Here is a 20945-nt window from a genome sequence, read left to right as displayed (position 1 = left end):
TTCTGTGTTCTCTAGATATACTGTAGCTGGGGAGAGGTCTGTATGAGGTTTTGGATTTTGTGTTCTCTAGATATACTGTAGCCGGGGAGAGGTCTGTATGAGGCTTTGGATACTGTGTTCTCTAGATATACTGTAGCCGGGGAGAGGTCTGTATGAGGCTTTGGATACTGTGTTCTCTAGATATACTGTAGCCGGGGAGAGGTCTGTATGAGGCTTTGTATACTGTGTTCTCTAGATATACTGTAGCCGGGGAGAGGTCTGTATGATGCTTTGGATTCTGCGTTCTCTAGATATACTGTAGCCGGGGAGAGGTCTGTATGATGCTTTGGATACTGTGCTCTCTAGATATACTGTAGCTGGGGAGAGGTCTGTATGAGGCTTTGGATACTGTGTTCTCTAGATATACTGTAGTCGGGGATAGGTCTGTATGATGCTTTGGATACTGTGTTCTCTAGATATACTGTAGTCGGGGATAGGTCTGTATGATGCTTTGGATACTGTGTTCTCTAGATATACTGTAGCCGGGGAGAGGTCTGTATGAGGTTTTGGATTCTGTGTTCTCTAGATATACTGTAGCCGGGGAGAGGTCTGTATGATGCTTTGGATACTGTGTTCTCTAGATATACTGTAGCCGGGGAGAGGTCTGTATGAGGTTTTGGATTCTGTGTTCTCTAGATATACTGTAGCTGGGGAGAGGTCTGTATGAGGTTTTGGATTTTGTGTTCTCTAGATATACTGTAGCCGGGGAGAGGTCTGTATGAGGCTTTGGATACTGTGTTCTCTAGATATACTGTAGCCGGGGAGAGGTCTGTATGAGGTTTTGGATTTTGTGTTCTCTAGATATACTGTAGTCGGGGATAGGTCTGTATGATGCTTTGGATACTGTGTTCTCTAGATATACTGTAGTCGGGGATAGGTCTGTATGATGCTTTGGATACTGTGCTCTCTAGATATACTGTAGCCGGGGAGAGGTCTGTATGAGGTTTTGGATTCTGTGTTCTCTAGATATACTGTAGCCGGGGAGAGGTCTGTATGATGCTTTGGATACTGTGTTCTCTAGATATACTGTAGCCGGGGAGAGGTCTGTATGAGGTTTTGGATTCTGTGTTCTCTAGATATACTGTAGCTGGGGAGAGGTCTGTATGAGGTTTTGGATTCTGTGTTCTCTAGATATACTGTAGCTGGGGAGAGGTCTGTATGAGGTTTTGGATTTTGTGTTCTCTAGATATACTGTAGCCGGGGAGAGGTCTGTATGAGGCTTTGGATACTGTGTTCTCTAGATATACTGTAGCCGGGGAGAGGTCTGTATGAGGCTTTGGATACTGTGTTCTCTAGATATACTGTAGCCGGGGAGAGGTCTGTATGAGGCTTTGTATACTGTGTTCTCTAGATATACTGTAGCCGGGGAGAGGTCTGTATGATGCTTTGGATTCTGCGTTCTCTAGATATACTGTAGCCGGGGAGAGGTCTGTATGATGCTTTGGATACTGTGCTCTCTAGATATACTGTAGCTGGGGAGAGGTCTGTATGAGGCTTTGGATACTGTGTTCTCTAGATATACTGTAGTCGGGGATAGGTCTGTATGATGCTTTGGATACTGTGTTCTCTAGATATACTGTAGTCGGGGATAGGTCTGTATGATGCTTTGGATACTGTGTTCTCTAGATATACTGTAGCCGGGGAGAGGTCTGTATGAGGTTTTGGATTCTGTGTTCTCTAGATATACTGTAGCCGGGGAGAGGTCTGTATGATGCTTTGGATACTGTGTTCTCTAGATATACTGTAGCCGGGGAGAGGTCTGTATGAGGTTTTGGATTCTGTGTTCTCTAGATATACTGTAGCTGGGGAGAGGTCTGTATGAGGTTTTGGATTTTGTGTTCTCTAGATATACTGTAGCCGGGGAGAGGTCTGTATGAGGCTTTGGATACTGTGTTCTCTAGATATACTGTAGCCGGGGAGAGGTCTGTATGAGGTTTTGGATTTTGTGTTCTCTAGATATACTGTAGCCGGGGAGAGGTCTGTATGATGCTTTGGATACTGTGTTCTCTAGATATACTGTAGCCGGGGAGAGGTCTGTATGAGGCTTTGGATACTGTGTTCTCTAGATATACTGTAGCCGGGGAGAGGTCTGTATGAGGCTTTGGATACTGTGTTCTCTAGATATACTGTAGCTGGGGAGAGGTCTGTATGAGGCTTTGGATACTGTGTTCTCTAGATATACTGTAGCCAGGGAGAGGTCTGTATGAGGCTTTGGATTCTGTGTTCTCTAGATATACTGTAGCCGGGGAGAGGTCTGTATGAGGCTTTGGATACTGTGTTCTCTAGATATACTGTATGCGGTGTTCTCAGTTCACTATATAAGGAGAACCTACAGATTTGCATAACCTGATATATAGTGTTATTTATCTGCCTATATAGATCACCGAGGACACAAGTGGCAGACACCCGCCTAGAATAAGGTAAGAGAATGATTATATAATTTGCATTGTATACACTTTGGCAGGCTAAGTGATTTAGACTGGGTTCACATTAGCGCCTTGAATTAGGACAGAATATTGGATTTTTTTTAAATTATTATTATTATTATTATTTATCATATTATTCAATATTTCATGCCAGGGTCTGATCACTCACATACCAGACATCACCCGTCCAGACAGATCCCACTGACTTGTCAGGTTTCCTTCACTGTTTGTTTTGGCACTGAGTGACAGAATCTGTGTCAGAGCCTCTGAAGGCAGATATGGACCTAGCATTTAATAATATTTTTTCCAATAATAGTGAATATATTTTAACTAGTACATGTATTTTTCAGTAAACAATGCTGAAGACTGTGAAACAAGCTTTATTTTCATCTGAACTTCAAACACCTAAATGGACGGCGATGGAAACTACGGTACAGTCCAGTACTCTTATATCCCTCTACAAGTGGACCTTTAAAGGGAATGTATCGCCTATATTTTTAAAGATTACCACCAAATAGTGATAATTATTTTTTTTTTCTAATCTGTCTTTTTTATTATTTTCTGGTTGTGTTTTTTTTATTTTACTTTGATTGCATGATTATAAAGATATGCTTTACAGTGCACCATAGACCGCAATAGTTTGGAAATGACTCATTGACTTAAAGAGGTTGTAAATTTTTTTAGGCATGCTCTATGACCTGATAAAAATAGCCAGGAAAGATGGTGGTCAGCAGCACTCACTGCAAGGGACGCAAGTCCATAATCCTCAAGGAACGCACTCGAGGAAATATCAGCATACAAAAGTAAAAGACAGCGTCCATATCAGGGTGTTCAGTTGCAAAAGAGGTGTTTATTCCGCCATCCCAAAACACACAACTTTTTGATCCTGTGTGGGTCTTTGTCAAGTACTGATAAAAATAGTTCTGCAGGGAGGGAGTGGAGGTGAGCTGTGACAATCTTCTGTTGTGAATGGTGGTTCCTGCAAATTCAGCCTTGGCATTTGAAAGCACACAGGCCCATGCCGGCTCCGTCCCCTTCACCCAGATTTGGGTCTCTATTACTTAAGTTACCCTGCCTGCAAGAAATGAACATTTACTCCAACCACATTTCCAAAATTACTGCTATATAAGATTTAATAATAATAATATTATTGCAATATAACAGACATAACACCAGCATATACTGTACAGTAGGGATAATACCACGATGATGGTTATTAAAGAAGCACTCCCATATATATATATATTTTTATAAATATGTGTATATATGCATGTAAGGTAGTGGTTAATATACTCACTTACTGCCACCTTCTACAGGATCCAGTGCCGCTCTGCTCCTCTTCTCAGTGACGTCACTGCTCTGCCCACTCTCTGGTTCACACTGCGCTTTGCGTGAGCTGGGAGTGGCTTTTACAATGTAAGCCTATGGAGCGTCAGAACGAGACCCAGAAAGAGGATCCATAGGCTTACATTGTAATTGAGACTTCCGGCTGACACATAGAGCATTCAGTGACCCAGATTGTCGGAATTGCGGTAATGTCACTGAGAAGCGAAGCAGAACGGCACTAGATCCCGGAGAACAGCCAGAGGTGAGTACATGAATACACTAACAATACACACATTTAGTAAAAAAATATAGATGAGAGTGCTTCTTTAACTCTAAAAATTGATGTAAACATTATATAATTTTCTGATGATACATTACCTTTAAATGGACAAATCAATTAGAACCTATAGCTCTGCAGTACGTAGTTACAGGACTGCATGTGCCTCTGTACATGCCCCATGTATACTATAGCTCTACTGTTTGCATGGTCCTGCGCTTGTTCATTTCTCATTTTATTTATCTAACACTACTTTCTCCATAAAATATTGCCAATATAGGTCACTGATGACAATAGAAAGTATAAAAAGTGTCAAAGTACCTGCCTCACTACTGATGAAATAAGCACTTGCAGATCATTTCTTATGTAATTGTGTGGTCATGACTTGAGATTTTAAATGCTGTTTCCTGCAGTGTTGGTTTTTAGTTTCCTCTTAAGAACACCCCAAAACTGGATCTGTCTGTCTATTAGCCGAGTGCCAGGAGTTCATTCTGTTCTTATATTTTTCTGCAGTCTCCAGATTATGAAATGCGACAGTATGAACCCGCAAAGTGGATAAGCACCGAGCTGATGACGGTGAAAGACTGGGACAGTGCTGTCAGCACTTGTTTCATGCGTCTTTTCAGCTATATTCAAGGAAACAATGAAAAGAGTGAGTATCGCCAAAAATTATTTTCTTATGGTAATTTCCATAGATCAGCTAGTACTTTGTGCAGATTACCACAGGAGGCTGTTAAAATACCATAAAAATGTACAATTCCTGTTACTTGAGTGACCTCCAGTATGCACTACAAGTATTACATTGATAGCTTACCATGGCAGCCAGGGGCCTTCTGAACACTCCCAGGTGGGAGAAAAAGAGCACATATCCATGTCTGCGGACAGAGTGGGCTGCTACAGACTACATATCATATCTCACTGCGCAGCATGCTGGGAAATCCTCCCCCCTATGATGCTGCCATAATGGAGACTTTTATAGTTCAGGGGTCTGGTAGGAACATGATTTTTAGGGGAGAGGTGGGGCATGTATATATATACTATGTGTGGGGAAGGGGGACATATCTATATATACTATATGTGGAATAGGAGGGACTTGGTTACAAATGCTATATGTTGAGGGGCATGTCTATATATGAGATATGTGGGGGGGACTTGGCTATAAATAATATATGTGGGGGAGGAGGCATGTCTATATATACTATGTGTGGGAGAGGAGGGATTTGCCTATATATACCATATGTTTATATTTGTTGTAAGTGAGAGAATTGCGATATGTCTATATATACTATATATACTATATGTGGAGAGTGGGGACTTGGCTATACAGTGGGGAAAATAAGTATTTGATGCACTGCCGATTTTGCAAGTTTTCCCACCTACAAGGAATGGAGAGGTCTGTCATTTTTATCTTAGGTTCATTTCACTGTGAGAGACAGAATCTTAAAAAAAATCCAGAAAATCACATTGTATGATTTTTACATAATTAATTAGCATTTTATTTAATGAAATAAGTATTTGATACATTAGAAAAACAGAAGTTAATATTTGGTACAGAAACCTTTGGTTGCAATTTCAGAGGTCAATCATTTCCTGTAGTTCTTGACCAAATTTGCACACACTGCAGCAGGGATTTTGGCCCACTCCTCCATACAGAAAACTTCTCCAGATCTTTCAGATTTCGGGGCTGTTGCTGGGCAACATTGAGTTTCAGCTCCCTCCAAAGATTTTCTATTGGATTCAGGTCTGGAGACTGGCCAGGCCACTCCAGGACCTTGAAATGCTTCTTACAGAGCCACTCCTTAGTTTCCGTGGTTCTGTGTTTCTGGTCATTGACATGCTGGAAGACCCAGCCATGACTCATCTTCAATGCTTTTACTGAGGGAAATAGGTTGTTGGCCAAAATTTTGAAAATGACTCCATCCTTCCTCCCTTCAATACAGTGCAGTCGTCCTGTCCGGTTTGCAGGAAAGCACCCCCAAAGTATGATGTTTCCCCCACCATGCTTCACGGTTGGGACGGTGTTCTTGGAGTTGTACTCATCCTTCTTCTTCCTCCAAACACGGCGAGTGGAGTTGATACCAAAAAGCTCTATTTTGGTCTCATCTGATCACATGACCTTCTCTCATGCCTCCTCTGGATCATCCAGATGGTCATTGGCGAACTTCAATGCGGCCTAGACATGTGCTGTCGTGAGCAGGGAGTCCTTGCGTGCCCTGCAGGATTTTAATCCATGACAGCGTAGTGTGTTACTAATGGTAATGTTTGAGACTGTGGTCCCAGCTCTTTTCAGGTCATTGACCAGGTCCTCCTTTGTAGTTCTGGGCTGATTCCTGACCTTTCTCAGAATCATACTTACCCCAGGAGGTGAGATCTTGCATGGAGCCCCAGACCAAGGAAGATTGAGAGTCATCTTGTGTTTCTTCCATTTTCTAATAATTGTGCCAATAGTTGTTGCCTATTGTCTTGTAGGCCATTCCAGCCTTGTGCAGGTCTACAATTTTGTCCCTGGTGTCCTTAGACAGCTCTTTGGTCTTGCCATGGTGGAGAGGTTGGAGTGTGATTGAGTGTATGGACCGGTGTTTTTTATACAGGTAACGAGTTCAAACTGGTCCAATTAATACAAGTAATGAGTGCAGAGTAGGAGGGCTTTTTAAAGAAAAACTAACAGGTCTGTGAGAGTCAGAATTCTTGCTGGTTGGTAGGTGATCAAATACTTATTTCATGCAATAAAATGCAATATAATTATTTAAAAATCATACAATGTGATTTTCTGGTTTTTATTTTTAGATCCTGTCTCTCACAAGTGAATTGTACCTACAATAAAATTTACAGACCTCTCCATTCTTTGTAGGTGGGAAAACTTGCACAATCGGCAGTGTATCAAATACTTATTTTCCCCACTGTATATACAGTGTTTTGAAAAATTAACCATACTCCGTGAACCTTTCGACATTTTTTCATGTTACACCACAAACTAAAATGTATTAAATTTATTTTATTGGGATTTTATGTAGCAAGTATTTGTGAGGTATAAAGGAAAAGATACATAGTTTTCTAAATATTTTAAAAATATAAACATGAAAATTGTGATGTGCATTTGTATTTAGCCTCCCCTAGTCAATACTTTGTAAGGCCACCTTACGCTACAATTACTGCTGCAAGTCTTTTGTGGTGTGTCCCTACCAGCTTTGCACATCTAGAGGCTCTAGCTCAGTGAGAGTGGATGGAGAGTGCCTGTGAACTGCAATTTTCAAGTCTTGCCACAGATTCTCAATGGGATTTAGGTCTGGACTTTGACCGGGACATTCACACACATGAATATGCTTTGCTCTAAACCATTCCATTGTAGCTCTGGCAGTATGTTTAGAGTCATTGTCCTACTGGAAAGTAAACCTACTCCCAGGGGAGTAACGACCGTGGTCGCAGAAGTTGCGACAGTGAAGTCTTTTGCAGCCTCAAAGAGGTTTTCCTCCAGGATTGCCTTGTTTTTACCTCCATCCATCGTTCCATAAACTCTGACCAGCTTCTCTGTCCCTGCTGAAGAAAAGTATCCCCACTGCATGATGTTGTCAGCACCATGCTTGTTGATGGGGATGGTATTTTCAGGGTGATGTGCAGTGTTAGTTTTCCGTCACACATAGCATTTTGATTTAACCCAAAAAATCTACTTCGGTCTCATCTGTCCAGAGCACCATTCATGGACATCTATGGTTTGAGTTCTTTGCGTGTGTGGATTTGATGTGTTGTTACCAACATCTGGTAAGAATTTCATGTCAATAGCATCTTTATCTAAGACCCCCCCTTCCCCATATATAGTGTATACACAGTGCTTTGAGAAAGTATTCGAACCCTGTGAACTTTTCCACATTTTTTCACATTACACCCACAAACTTAAATGTATTTTATTGGGATTTTATGTAATATACCAACACAAAGTAGCAAGTATTTGTGAAGTGTAAAGAAAATGATAAATGGTTTTCTAATCATTGTAAAAATATTAATCTGAAAATTGTGACGTTCATTTGTATTCAGCCCCCTGTAGCCTGATACCCCTATATACAATCCTGAGCGACCACTTGCCTCCAGAAGTCACATAATTAGTAAATTGAGTCTACCTGTGTATAATTTATTCTCAGTATAATAGTACCTTTATAAATATATTTACTTAGAAAATTAGTAACGTGTTTAATACTTATTTCACCCTCTGTGTATACATACACTCATGGACGAACGAGTTGACACCCTTGAAATTGTTCCAGAAAATGAAGTATTTCTCCTGAAAATTATTGCAATTACACATGTTTTGTTATACACATGTATATTTCCTTTGTGCGTCTTGGAACAGCAGAAAAACACAGAGAAAAAAAGCAAATTTGACATAATTTTACATAAAACCCCAAAAATGGACCTGACAAAATTGCCAAGTTTTCTAGACATAGAATTAACAAGTTGGCAACATATTGCAACATCTATCTTTTCCCATTCTTCAAGAACTACCTCTTTTAGAGCCTGGATGCTGGATGGAGAGTGATGACAACTTGTTTCTTCAGAACTGATCATAAGTGTTTAATTGTGTTCAGACCAGGAGACATACTTGACCACAGAATCACGTTCACCCTGTTCTTCTTTCAAAATGTAACAGATGTGAGTTTTGGATCATTATCATGTTAGAAAAGTGCACGTCTACCAAGGGCACGGAGTGATGGTAGCATCTCCTCTTTCAATATAGAGCAGCACATTTGTGAATTCATGATACCACCAATGAAATGTAGATCCGCAACACCAGCAGCACTCATGCCGCCCCACATAAGGACAATGCCACCACCAAGTGTAACTGGAGGCACCATGAATTTACAAAAATTAATTTAGAAAAATGCGTGGTGCCTGCAGTGAAATATAATGGTGGCATTGTTGAGGAGCTACATTTCATTAATGGCATCATGACCAGGGAGTGATTGTCACAAGGCAAAACAGGCCTTTAGTTAGCAACTACATGCTAATAGGTTCTTAGCCCAATACCAAAAAAAGTATTGGATAACCCTTTTAATAAGCAATTTTCTTATGTCAAGTCCCCTTTATGAACTCTTGTTTGATATTACTGATGTCACAACAGTGCTGGTTTTATTCCCAGGATTTGTGTTTTTGTGATAATACCAAAAAATAGTTTTCACTTTGAAATGAATCATTTTGAAGCTTTGGCCAGACTCAAGGTGTAACCGGTACTATTCCTCAGGTTCCTAGCTCCTACTAAAACAATCTGAGCTTCAGATTTGGCTGTGTGTTATCAAGGTTTTCAAGGAGAAAGGTTCTTCATCTTCTATTCTGGGATTGTGTCTCCCTGAACACCAAGAGACACATCCTTTCTTCAGCAAAGTCTGCTGTCTTCTATATCATGCCTGGCTTGTCTTAGTGCTTCTGTGCCAGGAGAGAACACTTACTACCGGTAACAGTAGTCAACTAGTGTTTTCTCTTGCCGTGCAGCAGACTCTGTGAGTAGAGGATGTGATTACTGATGCTTGGATGGCACATAGGCTCTAAACAATCCAGTCACATATTTACCATGCCCTCCCAGTAGACAAGAGCCTACCACCACAAACAGTAGTGACCTAATATTACCCCCATACTATTACTGAATAAAATCACTGCATCATAACAAGATTTACCATGATACAACCGCCATACATAGTAGATAACAGTTCTAAATATGCACTCCGTAAACCAGAATGCCACAGGCGGGTGTGAGGACATTATTGTTTCAGTCAGCCTTCATCTGTTCCTAGACCCTCGTAGACTGGACGTATAAACTAACTTGCCGCCTATGGAACTATATGGGTTTATATGGTAACTTATCCGATTGTATTTGTGTCCTAAAGATCTGGGCAGTTTTAACCATGCAATACCCCCACAACCAACTCTTACTTACATCCATGCCTCAAAATTATCTTCTGCCAAATGGAGTCTTGGACCTATAGCAAAAAGACAGGTCACCTCTAGATTTTTGGAACACATGTATTATTAGTACCAATTAATTTTAAATTGAAATTGTAGTTGATATTCAGTAATCCAGTTTCTGCAGTTCATGTACTATATTTTCTTATCTGCTCACCGTGTTCCCGGCAGAAGTAAAGGTTGAGATGACTGCATCGGTGACCACCTTTATAGAGCCAGGTACAGGACCAACCTGTGAATCCACCATTACAGTTTAATTTTACATTCCCCCGGAGCACCAGGACGACCCACCCAAACCCTCTGAGAACAATGTATTTGTTACCGAAAGACCTCAAACAACAGTTTATGTGCAGTAAGATTGTGTTAGTTCTGTTATACACCAGTGTATTCGGTGTTGTACAGTGGACATTTATGTGGGATACTGTAGTTCTTGAGCTATAATAAGTTTTATATTGTAATGTGAATTCTATTTGTGAAGATGACGCGCCCCCTGGGCCATGGGGTACCCGGTGCAGGGCCGGTAGATGCTGGGGGAATGTCACAATGGCGTGGTCCGTGACCCAGGGCGGTCAATAAAAGGGGTTTATGGATAGGGGATTTATAGTGTTTTTATAGAGTTCGTGACGCCACCTGTGGAATGCGGCTAAAGGGAGCTGCCGCTGCGGAGCAGTCCTCTGAAGCTGATGTTAGTGCAGCAGGGATGGTGTGGCTCTCCACAGGAAGAGCTAGCTTCAGGGCAGTGTAGATGAAGCAAGTTGTGCTGGGTGTTGTAGTGCGGGGTAGATGGCACAGCAAGAAACACAGAGACAAAGAAGTGCAGTCCCAGGGTCTTTACTGGTGCTGATTAGACAAGCCGGGACTAGGGTACTGGCTAGAAGTGGAAATCCGGGCAGCCTGGAAGCAAGCAAAGAATCCTCCTTGCCAGGTGAAGTTGGAGGCCTTCCCTTTCCACTAAACTCTTTGGCCCTGCTACTTGTAGCGGTGCGGTGGCCCTCGTCCCTGAGTGCGGCGTTTCTGTGCTCACCCGTATGGCATGCAGCTCGGGCCTTGCTGACGCATCGCTCCAACGTGGCGGTGCTGGACCCTGCGGTGCTGCCGAGCCTCCGGGTGTCTGATGGGGCCAGGAGACCTGCAATCTCCTGCCCTCCAGTTTCTGCGGCTGGCCCTTCGGTGCCCCACAGCCTCGGACTCCGGTGTCCGGTTCTTCTGTGTTTGTTCTTATGGGGTGAGCTGCCACGCAGCTCCAGTTCCCAGCTCCTCTCTCCTCGACGTCCTCGCTTCAACTCCTCACATTAAGACTAACTAACCCCGCCCCCAGATCCCAGTTGCCAAGAGGAGGGTCTCCCCTTGCTAGTCTGAAGCCAGGAAAGTGTTGCATGTTCAGTATACCTGACTAGGGGATCCCTGCTTGCTTCCAGGCATGGCATTACCTATTTTGAGGGAGGCAATGCCACTGTGGCAACCGGACCCCTGGGGTGCCACAAAGACACATCCTTATTACATATTCACTGTGTACAAATTCATACGTGCCGTGGTGACAAACTACACAGCCAAACAGGCAGCTCTAGAGGTCTAAGGAAACCAATATGTTGTAGATCGGATACATGTGGGGATTCCTACATGGGGCTACAGTAAGTTGATCATAGTGAAAATTATTGCCTTAATTACTTACAGTGTATTTTCTGACCCTTTTTGTCTACAGTCGTGGCCAAAGGTTTGCTAACACAAATTTTGTTTTTCACAAATTTTGCAACTTCAGTGTTTTTAGATTTTTTTGTCAGCTGTTTCTATGGTTACTGAATTACAATTATAAACATTTCATACATTTTAATGCCTTATTAAGAAATAAATCACGTTTATGCAAAGACTCAATATTTACGGTGTCCACCCTTATTTTTCAAGACTTTTGCAATTCGCCCTGGATCAGCTGGATGTCACCTTCTGGGTCAAATCCTAACCAATGGCAACCCGTTCTTGCCTAATCAGGGCTTGGAATTCATCACAATTTATGTGTTTTGTTTTTTTTGTCCACCCACTTTTTGAGGATTGATCACAGGTTCTCAATGAGATTAAGATCTGAGGAATTTCCTGAATTGGACACAACATTTAAATGTATTTCCATCACTTTATATTACTCTATGATATTAGTGATTTATATAAAGATTCAACTAGTTCTAGAAGGTGATTTAATTTCTCTACACATCCCAAAAGAGGAAGAGGACGTTTTATGTCCTCTTCTATAAAACACAATCTGTAGCAGCTAGAACAATTTAACCATCTACTAAATAAATATTAATCGACATACAGTTTCCCATGAAAATGGACTCAGACTGGCACATAAAGTAAAAGAAAATTAGGATTAACAGTTGGATAGGAGAAGACAGAATGTGGGATCAGGTTATGGCTGTTTAACTACCGCTGAATTCATATGTTGGTGTATCATGGTCTGAGTACAGATCATGATGCACAAAGTGGTCATTGGTGTCCTAACCCAAACGTAGCGGCATTATAGGCATATATATGGCTGTAAAGTTTGGGTCAGGAGACCTGTGGCCAGTCCGTGCATCATGGTCAATACTCATACCGTGATGCACTAATATTGAAATGAGGCTTCAAGGGTTTTCCTAGTATTTAACATTGATCTACCTTTGGAATAAAGCATCTATATGTGATCTCTGAAGAATAGCTATAAGGTGACAAAAAGCGCACTATAAGGCAGGTACACTAGGCATTAATAATGCGGTGTGGCGCCCTGCTGCGCATTGGTGCCACAGAACCCAGAAGGGTGCATGGATGGACTTCTCCACAAGAGGCCCTCACACTCACACACCTCCACCCTACCACCTCAGACCAGCAGAGGGAGCCCGTTAGGGATATATATAGAGAGGGTGGAGCCAGGCAGTTCAGTGTAGAGTTTAGAGTTTAGTGTGCTCAGTGAGAGAGCAGCACGCAGGCTGCTGTGTGAGGCAAGTTGAGGCCTACAGCACGCACTGATGCCTAGTGAGGGCCTTGAGTGTGGCCGAAGGCGAGAGGAGAAGGAAGAAGTAGCAAGGGGGCAGAGGAGCATACCAGGCTCACCCCGAGATATATACCGGACACCAGGTCCGCGCCTACAGGGTTATTTATACCCAGTAGGAACCGCTGGAGGACTACAGGTCCCAGGTTTACCAAATGCTGACTACAGTACCAGGGCTAGGAGTCACGGAGGCCCCAGCGTACAGGGAGAGTGATCTCCAAAAGAAGGCCCTACCACCAGGTCAGCAGGTAGGTGCAAGGAGAGAGACAGTAACCAAGCTAGGCCTAGTTCCAGGCAGGCCAGAAGCTTAGCGAGTAAAGCCACGGATCAGGAGGCCCTATACCCGCTCACTGGGGAGAGTCCAAAAGTGCACCCTTCGCCCGGAGTACCCTGGACCGTGCTTGCATCATCACCAGTAAAGGTACTGAAGCTTACCCCCGTGTGAGTGTCCGTCTTTCCTCCGGGACCGTCCTGCCGTCTCTCCCCAGCATCCACCATCTACCCCTACACTGCCCTGGAGCTAGCTCTACCTGTGGAGAGCCACACCATCCCTGCTGCCGTAACACCAGCTCCAGAGGACTGCTCCGCAGCGGCGGCACCCCTTAGCCGCATTCCACAGGTGGCGTCACGAACTTTCCAAATCTCCTATAAGCATTCCCCTTTTTACCGACCGCCCTGGGTCATGGCCCGTTCCAGCTACCGTGATATTCCCCTATACCGGCATCCATAAGAGGCCCGGCTGCCGAGTACCCCACGGCCCAGGGGGCGAGTCAGCGGTATCTGCTCACCTTGTAGAGGCTTGTATAGAGTATCCAGCTGCTGCTCCATGTGTTGGCATGATCCCAATGGGATCTGGCATGTACATGAAGGAATAGTGGATAGGTCTGCTGCATGGCGGGTGTATAAAAATGTTGCAATGAAGCGTGGAAGTGAAGAATCATGCAGTTTTATTTCTCTATGCATCGAACAGAAAAGCGTAGAAAAATTAAACTGCATCATTAATCTTTTCCACAGTTCATTATGACATCTTTATGCACCAACAGTGCAGCAGACATGTCCGTTATTCCTTCATCTACAAGTTATATGTAATCTCTGCAGTACCCATACAGGAAAGCACTGTTCTATGTGGCTGCATCGGGTATTCCAGTTTTGGTGACAAAACAAGTCAAAAACTTCTCATACTCGCGCAATTTACAGTATGATACAATTTTCAGGAGCATTACTCCGCACAGTATGTATTCTGTTTATTTAGTATTACCGAGATAGAGGAATGATAAATCGCTTTTTCTTCTCTGCTTAGGATGTTAGCATATTCATTGTAGTAAACACTCTCATTTTCTCATTTTGTGTTTAAAGATCTTTGGAGGATTTACTAATGGCGCAAAGAATCAAGAACAAATCTTGCAGCTATCAGAATGCCTAAAACGAGATGGAAAGCTGTTTGATGAGAGCATCTACTATACGGCTGGATATGACTGCCCATTTAAGCTACTCAATCGGCACAACGAGGTGTGGTTGATAGCAAAACAATGATGGACGACTCTATAAAGTGCCATAGTACATCTAAAATGGACTTACATCTGTTTATATTTTAAATTAATCAGTTCTTCAAGGGAATCTTTCCATAGGATTTGACCCCCCAAACTATTCACATGTGCATGTAGCTCTTTCACAGAAAAGTCCAGCAATACCTTTACATGGCCAGTCCCTTAATCCATTACTGAGAAATCAGTGTTTGAATTGATATGTAAATGAGGCTAAAGGACTAAGGTAGATCTGAAGCCTTGGTCACTCCATCTCTATTCACTGCCCAGCTTCGCCTCCTCCTGCTTCACTGACAGTTTCTATGCTGTGTGACTTCAGGCAAATTAGCTATCAGTCAAGCAGGAGGTGGCTGCACTGGAGGAGAGAAGAACTGGAGTGACAGAGGCTTCAGATCTACAGCCTCATTTGGATATCAAGCCAAATGGTGATTTCTCAGTAACAGAGGAACGGACTGGCCATGTAAAGATATTGCTGGCCTTGTCTTTGAAAGAGTTACATGTGCATTTAAACAGTTTGGGGGTGAAATCCCCTCTTATGTTTATGTGCCTTAATGTTTATGGCTGTCACATTTTTAATTCAATTGCTTAAAGAAAGGTCCAATAGGGGGCAGCAGAAATATGAATTATTCCTAATGGTGGTCAAATGGGTATGCTGCGAGTTGTAATTTCTAAACTGCAGAGAGAATGTTGGTGCTATATGTAGTACTAATTAAAGGCTGCAAGCAATAAAAGGACCCACTGGGAAATAATAGACATCCAATAATTTAAGCACTTAGAAACGCAATAATTTATGCACAAAGAAAAATAGCAACATGATATAATAATAATAATGTTGACAGCAGTTTTTTAATCAGTCCCACCCCCCCTCCGGATGAAGGCTTTGCCGAAACGTGCGCTGGAACTGGAGCCATCCTGGTTGGGTATAGGGTTAGATATTTTGATTATCCCATGTAGCCTTTGAGATATCGTTCTCATATTTTCTTGCCCCTTCACTAGCTACCGTATTTTTCAGACTATAAGACGCACCGGACCATAAGACACACCTGGGTTTTAGAGGAAGAAAATAGGGAAAAAAATGTAAGCAAAAAATGTGGTCATGATGCCCTGTTAAGGGGGAGAGGGTCTGCTGCTGACACTGTTATAGGGGTAATATCCCCTAATTCTGTTCTAATAGCCCCCATTCTGGTATGCATGGCACCCCTTATCCTGGTATGCTTGGCACCCCTCATCCTGGTATGCTTGGCACCCCTCATCCTGGTATGCATGGCACCCCTTATCCTGGTATGCAAGGCCACCCTCATCCTGGTAAGCATGCCCCTCCTCATCCTGGTATGCCTGGCACACCCACATCCTGGTATGCCTGGCAGCCCCACATCCTGGTATGCCTGGCAGCCCTACATACTGGTATGCCTGGCACCCCCACATCCTGGTATGCCTGGCACCCCCACATCCTGGTATGCCTGGCAGCCCCACATCCTGGTATGCCTGACACCCTCACATCCTAGTATGCCTGGCACCCCCACATCCTGGTATGCCTGGCACCCCCACATCCTGGTATGCCTGGCACCCCAAAATCCTGGTATGCCTGACACCCCCACATCCTGGTATGCCTGGCACCCCCACATCCTGGTATGCCTGGCAGCCCCACATCCTGGTATGCCTGGCACCCCCACATCCTGGTATGCCTGGCAGCCCCACATCCTGGTATGCCTGGCACCCCCATCTCCATTACACAAAAAAATAAACACTCCTACTCACCTTTCTTCTTCTCTCCTCCAGCGCTGTCCTCCTCTGCAGCCAGCACAGATCTCCCTGTGTGAGCCGCGCATAACGTAACTGACATGCGCGCTTGCACAGGGAGATGCTGTGCCGGAAGAGTCACTGCTCCCCACGCTGGGACTGTGTGCGTGGGGAGCAGTGACTGCATGATCCTGGACAGCGGGCGCACACTGGAGCCGCAGTGCGGCTCCTGCTGCTGGGCGGTTGCGCGCGCCCGCTATTAAAAAGCATGAAGATTCACACCCTCTCCACTTCCATGGGCGTGGAGAGGGGGTGAATATTCGTGCTCTTTATTAGCAGGCACAAATGACTGCCGAGCGCTGCAGGAGCCGCGCTGCAGCTACACTGTACGCCCGTGATTAAGGACAATGAATATTCACTGCTCCCCACGCCCATCTTTCCTCCAAAATTTGGGAGGAAAAAAGTTCGTCTTATAGTCCGAAAAATATGGTACTTAATTATTTTTGTATACTTTCATAATGGATATATGTTAATTTATATTTGGTTATTCTTACACTTGCACTTAAAGTTAGTATTTTGCATAACATACATTGTACAGCATGAATTATTACTTAAAAGGATTTTCCCTTTTAACTAACTTTAGACCATAGACTCAGTAATGTGTGAAAAAACAAGCCAAGCTTTACTTACCTTCCCCTCCCTGGATCCAGTACTATCTTCATCAATTGAAAGGGATCAACCGTTTTAAAGGGGTTCTCCGGTCATCTCTTCAGCCTTTAAACTGAGTACTTAGTAGTAAAATATACACTATTGCAGTTGACTCGCCCCCTGGGCCTTGGGGCACTCGGAACCGGGCTTCAGTGTAATGATGGGGGTAGTAGTAGCAACCCGGTCCGTGGCTCAGGGTGGTCAGACCAGTGGTAGTCTACTATGTGCTTTGCAATGTCCGACTACGTCACCCGTGGATTGCGGTCAGAGCGAACCTTCGCTGCAGAACAGACCGCTGAGGCTGGTGTTGTGGGTGCAGCAGGGAATAGTACGACTCCCCACGGGAGGAGTGTAGCCTCAGGGCAGCGAGGGGTAGATGGTGGGAGTGATGGTGCAGGGAGTCCCAGTACCGTTAGTGCTGGCGAAGTAAGAAGCACAAAGACAACGCGTTGCAGTCCAGGGTCTTTTACTCACAGTTTGTATACTCCAAGCCACTTCTGTACAGGTAGCGACTGCCCAAGCCGTGCTGCGTCCACCAGGTGAAGGGCTCGGTCAACCCCCAGGCAACTCAGGAGTATGGCACAGGACTCCCTTCTATCCTTCCTCTGGCTCGTGCCCCACCAGTGACTAAGCTTTTGTCCAGCTGCCGCGGATCTATGCGGGTAAACGTGGGCCCCGTTTCCCGCTATCCTATATGGTGCTTTCCTAGCAAGGTTTAGCAGGGGGTCGCACCAAGTGATGATCACGACCTCCGGTTCTTGGCTGAAGGATAATTTACCTCCACCAATTTGGGATCCGGTACCCTTTTCTTGCCTGACCCGTCACCCGATTTCACATTGGTCCTTAGGGTCCCCTCTGCCTTCTTGTTTCTGAGCCCTTCTGTTTCTCTGTCACTCCTTCTCCTTTCCTGTTCCTTCTTCTCCTCCTTCCCTCGGCCTCTTCTCCAGGCCTACTTCTCCTTCTCCTCCCAGGCTCCGGCCTTCACCCTAGGCCTGCCTCTGAGCAGAGCTCCTACAGAGCCTCTGCTCCCTGTCACCTCTCCACTGTACTTCTCTCTGACTGAACCCTGTCCTAAGATGGTGCCCACCTTTTATACCTCTTCTCTGAGAGTGAGCTCAGGTGACCAGCACCCAATGAGCTCCTACCTATGCTCAGAAACTGTCCCCTTCTGCTCCTACATCACTGGGTTTTCCTCCCCCCTCCCCACTCCAGCCAGGGACATGGTCTGTCGTGCCTGCATTACTGTATAAATGGGAGCACCGTTGAGCTGTCACCCGGAAATGGGGTGTGTGTGATGCATGCAGCTAACTGAGCCCTGGTCCATACTCCATCCTTACCCGGGAGTGGAATATCACACCTCTGGCAGAGGTGCAATACCCCTGTAGCGGCCGAACCCTCGGGGCGCTACATTCTCCCCTGGTAAACCACAGCACGTCCTCGGGCTGGAAAAGAGCAAAAACATTTGATTTACAAGACATGCAAAATTTTTAGAATGCATTCACATATAAGATTATAACCAATTAACCCATCCCTTTATGGGAGGCACTTTTCTCTTTCAACGATACTGGTACATTTTTCTCTTTCAACAGGTATTATAAGACTTTCTTCACACATATAAAACATCATAAAACTCTTTTAGCAGCATATAGACTTTTCATATAAAACATTTTTAAGTAACACATTTTCTTGTGCTCTGACTGCGGTGTAACTTGCAACCAGGTGTCCATTTTTCTTAAAGGTGCAAAAGTCTAGCAAACTTTCAAACGAAGAATTTCCTAATATGTATACCTTAGCTGATAATAATAAGGCTATGTGCACACGATGCAGAAATGAAGCAGAAAATTTCTGCATCATTTCTGCATCTCCCTTTCAGAAAAAACGCATGCGGATTGTACATGCGTTTTTCCTGCAGAATACATGGCGGATTCACATGCGTTTCCGCATGCGGATTGACAAGCGCTTTCCAGGCGATTTTAGCATCACCTGGAAAGTGCTTGACAACTAGGTCACACTGTATAAATCCATGCAACCGGCATGGATTTATATAGTGTGACCGGTAAAAGAATGTTTAAAAATAAAAAAATAAAGGTATACTTTACCCTCCGATGTGTGTGCTGCCGCGTTCGTTCCTGGCTTGTTCCCGGCTGCCGGGATATCGCGAGACACTGCGCTGAAGGGCCTGCGGTCACATGACTGTGACGTCACCAAAGGTCCTTCAGTCTTGCACGCAAGCAGAGGGAAGGAGTTCGGGGGCCGTCGGAAGGTGAATATATCTTATTTTTTATTTTATTCTTGTTTTTACAGCTTTTTTATGGTACCTGGGTGTGGAGGATAGTCTCATCTTCTCCACACTCGGGTACCATCCGCACATTAGAACGCGCCAATATCGCAAGTACAAATGCAGTCTTGCGGAATTGGCGCATTCTAATGCAAGTCAATGGCGGCGAAAACGTTGCGTTTCCGCAAAATTAATGGACATGCTGCGGATTTTTGAGCGCAGCATAAACGCTGCGGAAAAATCCGCAGCATGGGCACAGCACATGCGGATTATCATTGGGGAACATTGCTGCCCTTCTACCATGCGTTTCCGCAGCTGCAAAAACGCTGCGGAAACGCATTAAAAACGCATCGTGTGCACACAGCCTAAATCATCATAATATTTCATTAAAGGCATACAGGAATTCAAAAAAACTGGGGAATCAGTTTTGTGAAAAAATAATGAATTTTATTCAATATAATATAAATATACAAAACAAGAAAAGATCATATAAAATAGGGTGAGAAGTACTGCAGCAGCACTATGTGAAGGATTGTGGGATATCCACCATAGTGACAAAGTGGGAGAGACACTGGGTCCTAGCCAAATAGATAAAGTATCCTAATAATTATACTAGATCATGGAATGCACTGATAGGTATGTTGCTAATAATTAAGTATATATCTTCGATCACCATAGAGTAAGTGCAACCTGGTCCTATTTATATCCTAGTCAAAGACTTAGAAGAATGAAGGATAGAAATTACCTTGTGACATAATGTCAGGTGATGCAAGGTGCGCTTGGGACCCGTGTGATGGCCTCAACGCATGTTTCACCTTCCGGCTTCGTCAGGAGGCGTGGTAAATGATTAAAAGCAGGTGCTATTTAAATGAATGGGTCTTAATAGCTAGCGAATCGGCGCGCAGATCGTCATGTTGTTCCACCCCGTGGCGCGGCCAGCCGGCGTCCGCAGGAGATGTCGGGAAGGAGGACGTGCGTCATCCCCCCCATCACCCCGCCCAGCCGGCGACACCACAGAGGATGAGCAGCGCATGCACGAGGAGCGTCTGTGCTGTATGGAGAACAAAAGAGGGTCAAAGTAAGTGTAATAGGGTAGACTATCTGTACACTCACGGGGCCCATCGCTATATATCGTCAGGGGGGAGTGGATCCTCCTCATTCCCGTCCCGGCTTAACCCCTCAGCATACATACCGCTATATAAGATATAAGGGGGTTTAAACAAGCGGTGCTTGTAGCAACCTACACTGATTATAATATAATTGTAAAGTCACATATGTCCAATAGTGTCCTAGAAAGTACTGTACTGTAGGTGACAATGCCATCATCAATAAGGGGTTGACAATAGAGTATAATGCTAAACAACATCGAAAGCAATACACTTCCTAACGGGGTAAACCTCATCCCCACTTAAAATAATATACAGCCACATTACACAATACAAATAATCACGCGCATGCGTCCATATACGCACAGACTGTTCGCATGCGTACATGTGCGCATGTGCATACAATGTACAAAGCTTAATGCTATATATATGTAAATAACTATGTTCCAAGTGATATTACTATACACTGAACAAAAAGTGTCATGTTAGCAAAATGTTCTTATGCCCAGAACAAACCACCATGAGATTAGAAAAAT

At 44.0% G+C, this 20945-nt stretch overlaps 1 protein-coding gene across 1 annotated transcript; it reads left to right on the top strand.

The window, feature by feature from the left end:
• The first annotated feature begins 2821 nt into the window (after nucleotides 1–2821).
• On the top strand, nucleotides 2822–14566 carry HEBP2 (heme binding protein 2). The gene is given in 4 exon segments (XM_073673240.1): nucleotides 2822–2896; nucleotides 4582–4720; nucleotides 10189–10364; nucleotides 14390–14566. Coding segments are annotated over 4 exon segments (567 nt in total).
• Nucleotides 14567–20945: the final 6379 nt, after the last annotated feature.

This window comes from Phyllobates terribilis, unplaced genomic scaffold (assembly GCF_046119375.1).
Source record: "Phyllobates terribilis strain yellow unplaced genomic scaffold, ASM4611937v1 Scaffold_3__8_contigs__length_932513732, whole genome shotgun sequence".
In the NCBI taxonomy this organism is placed as follows: domain Eukaryota; kingdom Metazoa; phylum Chordata; class Amphibia; order Anura; family Dendrobatidae; genus Phyllobates; species Phyllobates terribilis.
The sequence above is the reverse complement of the archived record's forward strand: the minus strand, read 5'-3'. Positions and strand labels throughout refer to the sequence as shown.